The sequence below is a fragment of the Arachis hypogaea genome, chromosome 13 (genome assembly GCF_003086295.3).
Source record: "Arachis hypogaea cultivar Tifrunner chromosome 13, arahy.Tifrunner.gnm2.J5K5, whole genome shotgun sequence".
Taxonomy (NCBI): Eukaryota; Viridiplantae; Streptophyta; class Magnoliopsida; order Fabales; family Fabaceae; genus Arachis; species Arachis hypogaea.
Window position 1 is genome coordinate 3,933,174 of NC_092048.1, and position 4,555 is coordinate 3,937,728.

The 4,555-nt window shown below is 33.4% G+C and overlaps 1 protein-coding gene across 2 annotated transcripts; it reads left to right on the top strand.

Moving 5' to 3' along the window:
- Positions 1–771: 771 nt before the first annotated feature.
- On the top strand, positions 772–4,185 carry LOC112736562 (mitogen-activated protein kinase 3). 2 transcript variants are annotated; one of them, XM_025786068.3, is made up of 7 exons: positions 808–1,243; positions 1,528–1,657; positions 2,478–2,615; positions 2,721–3,053; positions 3,189–3,372; positions 3,577–3,780; positions 3,862–4,185. In XM_025786068.3, exons 1-6 carry the CDS (start codon positions 1,083–1,085, stop codon positions 3,744–3,746), a joined length of 1,116 nt encoding a protein of 371 aa, XP_025641853.1. In that variant the 5' UTR covers positions 808–1,082; the 3' UTR covers positions 3,747–3,780; positions 3,862–4,185. The 2 variants fall into 2 exon arrangements, with proteins under 2 accessions (XP_025641851.1, XP_025641853.1); XM_025786066.3 differs by having other exon boundaries at positions 772–1,243; positions 3,577–4,185.
- The last annotated feature ends 370 nt before the right edge of the window (positions 4,186–4,555 follow it).

The following is a 4,555-nucleotide window of genomic DNA, read 5'->3' on the forward strand; positions in this document are numbered from 1 at the left end:
TAACTTGTCTGTATCATGAAGATAACTATCTTCAATTATTGATAGATTTTACACATATTACCGTGTATTCTTAAGAGAGTAATCAGAGTATATTTATAAAAACTATTCTATTTACTTATATTATCTACACTTTACATAAATAAAATAAAATAAAATATAAATCGTCATTTAATTATATATTAAAATTCGTAACCACTTTAAAATAAGGTGTTTGCTATGGTGCCTAAAAAGTATTACCTAATTACTAAAATAGGTAAAATAGTTAATTTTAAATTTAAAAATATAAAAATTAAATATTTTTAAATATTTTAAATTTACTATAAAAAATAATTTAGACAAAAATTAAACACCAAACAAAAGACACCATAAAATTAGTCTTAAAATAATAGGTATGATGTCATACATATAAATTTAGATAAATGTATACAAATTTTTGAAAACAATAATATATTATCAATAAATATTATTTTTTTCAACACTTGATTCGCAATAATTTCACTCATATTTATAAAAATTTTGTACACAAAAAAATATATAATTTATATTTATATTTATCAGAATTTGCACACATAAATCAATACAATTTATCTTCATATTTTTTATAATTTATACACATAAATTAATAAAATTTATTTATTAAAAATAATTTAATATTTATATTAATTAAATAATAATGATAAAATATTAAAAATTGATTACTCAAAAATTTCTCCAAATTTTTTATTCTTATATTGACAAGAAATTCACATTAAAGATAAATTTAACACCGAATTTTATTTGACTTTGTTAATTTTTCTACGCTCGCGCGTTTTCGCACCTTCTTCCTTACACCTGCTTCGAAGGTGAAAGTGTAACTCGAAAACTAAAACGTGCTTACCCAACCGAGTAGAGTAGACCACGCAAAACGAACACTCACACACTCACTCGTAACTCTTCCTCTTATATAAATTCCCAATTATTTCTTTATATTTAAATTCTTCTTCAACACACTAACCTTCCTTCGTCCCTCTCAACGGTTTCTAGAGAGAGAGAGAGAGAGAAACTAAAAGTCTCCGTTTAGAGAGAGAAAGTAGAAAACACCGATGGCCGGCGTTAATCCAAACGGTGCCGCGGATTTTCCGGCGGTTCCGACTCACGGTGGACAGTTCATTCAGTACAACATCTTCGGTAACCTCTTTGAGGTCACCGCTAAGTACCGTCCTCCGATCATGCCTATCGGTCGTGGAGCTTACGGAATCGTTTGGTAACTACTTACTTCTGCTTCTTCTTGATTTTCATGTTTCTCTTGAGTTGAATCGTCGTTTTGATTTCTTTTCGCTTTTGAAATCGCGGTAGTTTTTCTGAGTTTTTGTGAAAATCTGTGTGTTTATGTGTTGCTGTTCAAATCGGAGCTGAATTGTTCGAAGATGATGATTGCGAGAATTTTGACTTCGATTTTTTTTTTTTTAAGGTTTTGGTTAGTTTTGTTTTTGTAGTAGATTAAGACACTGATTAAGCTGAATTTTGTGTTTGTTGTGATTTTTGAAGCTCGGTGTTGAATACTGAGACTAATGAGCTGGTTGCTGTTAAGAAGATAGCGAACGCGTTCGATAATCACATGGATGCGAAGCGCACACTCCGTGAGATTAAGCTCCTGAGGCATCTGGATCATGAAAACGTGAGTTGTCTGTCCTTTCTCGAGTTTAATATAGTTTGGATATCGTATACAGTGACGCTTATCTCTCTGAATTTGTAGCCAGTTGTTATATATACATTTTTTTCCAGAGTGATAGCTTATGATTTTTAGAGAAAAGTTACAAAGACACTTAGCAGTGTGAATTTTATAGCGATTTTTTTTGGCGCGATATTATTTTTAGAGAAAAATGATAAGTGGAACGAACTTTTGCAGTGTGAAAAACATTTTCCATCTGTTCATAACTTTCAACTTATTTTGATCAGTTGCGAAATGCCACCACGATTTGTTATCCGCTGCTCCATGCACTTCCATACTATAAATCTTTGTATCGTTAGGAGCATTGCTCTTTATTTTAACCTTTGGATGGATTTGAGATGTTGACTCTTTTGACTTATTTGATTATTTTCTTGAATCTTTGCAACTTATAACATCAATTTGAGTAAAATGATTTTCTGTGATTCTTATTATGTATGGTATATGCTATACAAATTCAATTGATTCTTGCTGTCAAAAGTTTGTTCAAGCGGCAACATAAATGGCCATAAGATACATGTGGCCACACGTTTGATGGATAAAACGCAATCATTTAATAGAGCCAAGCATAATTGATGACAGTTACCTGATATCCCTGATATGCGGAAGGCATATGAGTTGCTACTCGTACTAGGTTCCATTATAAATTCATGTAGATCGTAACATTTTACTTCCTGAAAATGGTTGCTCTTGTTCATGCTGATAAGATTTTAACATTTTATCATTTTATCAAAGCCTGATTAATAAAATATTTTGTTTGTAAAAACAGGTGATTGGTTTAAGAGATGTTATTCCTCCACCCCTTCGTAGAGAGTTTAATGATGTCTATATTGCTACGGAGCTCATGGATACTGATCTTCATCACATTATTCGCTCCAATCAGGGCCTGTCGGAGGAACACTGCCAGGTGAATGCTCACAATTTTTTTACTATGATTTTTTTGCATTTTGGCACTGGAGCTTTTTTTTCTCCCCTCGGTTTTACTGATGATTATATGCTGTTGTGCTTGCAGTACTTCTTGTATCAGATTCTTCGTGGGCTGAAGTACATACATTCTGCAAACATAATTCATAGAGATTTGAAACCAAGCAATCTGTTGCTGAATGCAAATTGCGATTTAAAGATTATTGATTTTGGTCTTGCGCGGCCAACTTTAGAAAATGATTTCATGACAGAGTATGTTGTCACAAGGTGGTACAGGGCTCCTGAACTGCTGTTGAACTCGTCTGATTACACTTCTGCAATTGATGTTTGGTCTGTTGGTTGCATCTTTATGGAACTCATGAATAAAAAGCCTCTCCTCCCAGGGAAGGATCACGTGCATCAGATGCGCCTATTGACAGAGGTTAGTTGAAAAGAAACAATGTACAAAGTTTCATGAACATCTTTTTAGTAGCTCATATAATCTGATAATCATAAAACTGTCGAGAGTAAGTCCGCTGAATCTTTGCGTAGTGCTTACACTTCTACTTTTCTGTAGCTTCTTGGCACTCCAACTGAGGCAGACCTTGGGTTAGTGAAAAGTGAGGATGCGAGAAGATATATCCGACAACTTCCTCAATATCCTCGCCAACCTTTAGCTAGGGTCTTCCCCCATGTTCATCCCTTGGCCATTGATCTTGTTGATAAAATGTTGACAATTGATCCAACTAAAAGAATTACAGGTAACTTTCTCAATATCCTTTTTGTCTATGTTTATGTAACCGTGCAAAGAAATGTATTGCCTCATTTGAACATTTGTGGGCGTTGCATTAGCTTTGGATTTTAGAACAAACCTGGAGGCAACTCACTGGTGTAGCAACAGCAGAGTTTCTTGTATTGAATAAAATTGTGCTAAATTTCATCTCTTTTTGTTTGAAAACTGGCAGTTGAAGAAGCACTGGCCCATCCATATCTTGAAAAGCTGCATGATATAGCCGACGAACCTGTCTGCATGGAACCATTCTCATTTGACTTTGAGCAACAGCAGTTGGATGAAGAACAAATAAAAGAGATGATCTACAGAGAGGCATTGGCACTCAATCCTGAGTATGCTTAAAGTAAAATGACATGAGCAATTTGAAGTTTAGAAGGTAATAATAAATTATTAAAAAAAAATAATGTGTAATCAATTCTTTTATTGCAAAGTTCAACACAGTGGGAAGTTGTTACAGGCAGGAAAGAACCAAGTTAGAACGAGGATTGAATCCTATTGCTGATCAAACCTTCCCGGGTAAATCCTGTTCAATATGTGAGATTAGTTAGGTTCAATTTATTGCTTTTAAAACAAATGAGTGCCTTAGTGTTGTAAAGCACCATATAATGATTATTACTCCCCAGAATTCAATATCTTGGGTTCTTTTCTTCTTTTGGGCCGAGGGCCTGTTTTTGTGGTCAACTCACCTTGTGTGTTGGCTAAATTATTTTGCTTTGTAACTTTTCGCGACCTTGATTACAGTTTTATATGCTATATTATCTGTATAGATGATTTAATTTCAGTGAGCTGAATATTCAGAACATTTTCTTCTATGGTTTAGAAAATTAGGTGCACCGTGCACGGACCATAGTATAACTAGATAGGAATTACTGCATTACAAAAAGTGGTGGAATTCACATTGCCTTGTGTTTGAGAATTTTAATCCTAGGCTGAAATGCAGCAGAGCGTCTAAAAGTTTTTTTTTCGTTCTTTGGTCAGTAGAGCGTCTAAAAGTTGAGGCATAGCAAATGCTAATGCGTATCGGGAAAAACAAAGAATGTACAACATTCTTTGAAAAAAAAAAAAAAAGTCAGGTAACAAACAGTTTCCAGGTTTTCATTTTTTAGCTTTTATATTTTTTTTTCCAGAAAAATAATTAACTTCATTATTAT

What these genes read in the sequence shown, in the direction of transcription:
- LOC112736562 (XM_025786066.3), top strand. Translation starts at nt 1,083, where the DNA reads ATGGCCGGCGTTAATCCAAACGGTGCCGCGGATTTTCCGGCGGTTCCG. An exon ending in GGCATCTGGATCATGAAAAC is followed by an intron (nt 1,658 to 2,477) that starts GTGAGTTGTCTG and finishes TTGTAAAAACAG; the next exon opens with GTGATTGGTTTAAGAGATGT. An exon ending in TGTCGGAGGAACACTGCCAG is followed by an intron (nt 2,616 to 2,720) that starts GTGAATGCTCAC and finishes TTGTGCTTGCAG; the next exon opens with TACTTCTTGTATCAGATTCT.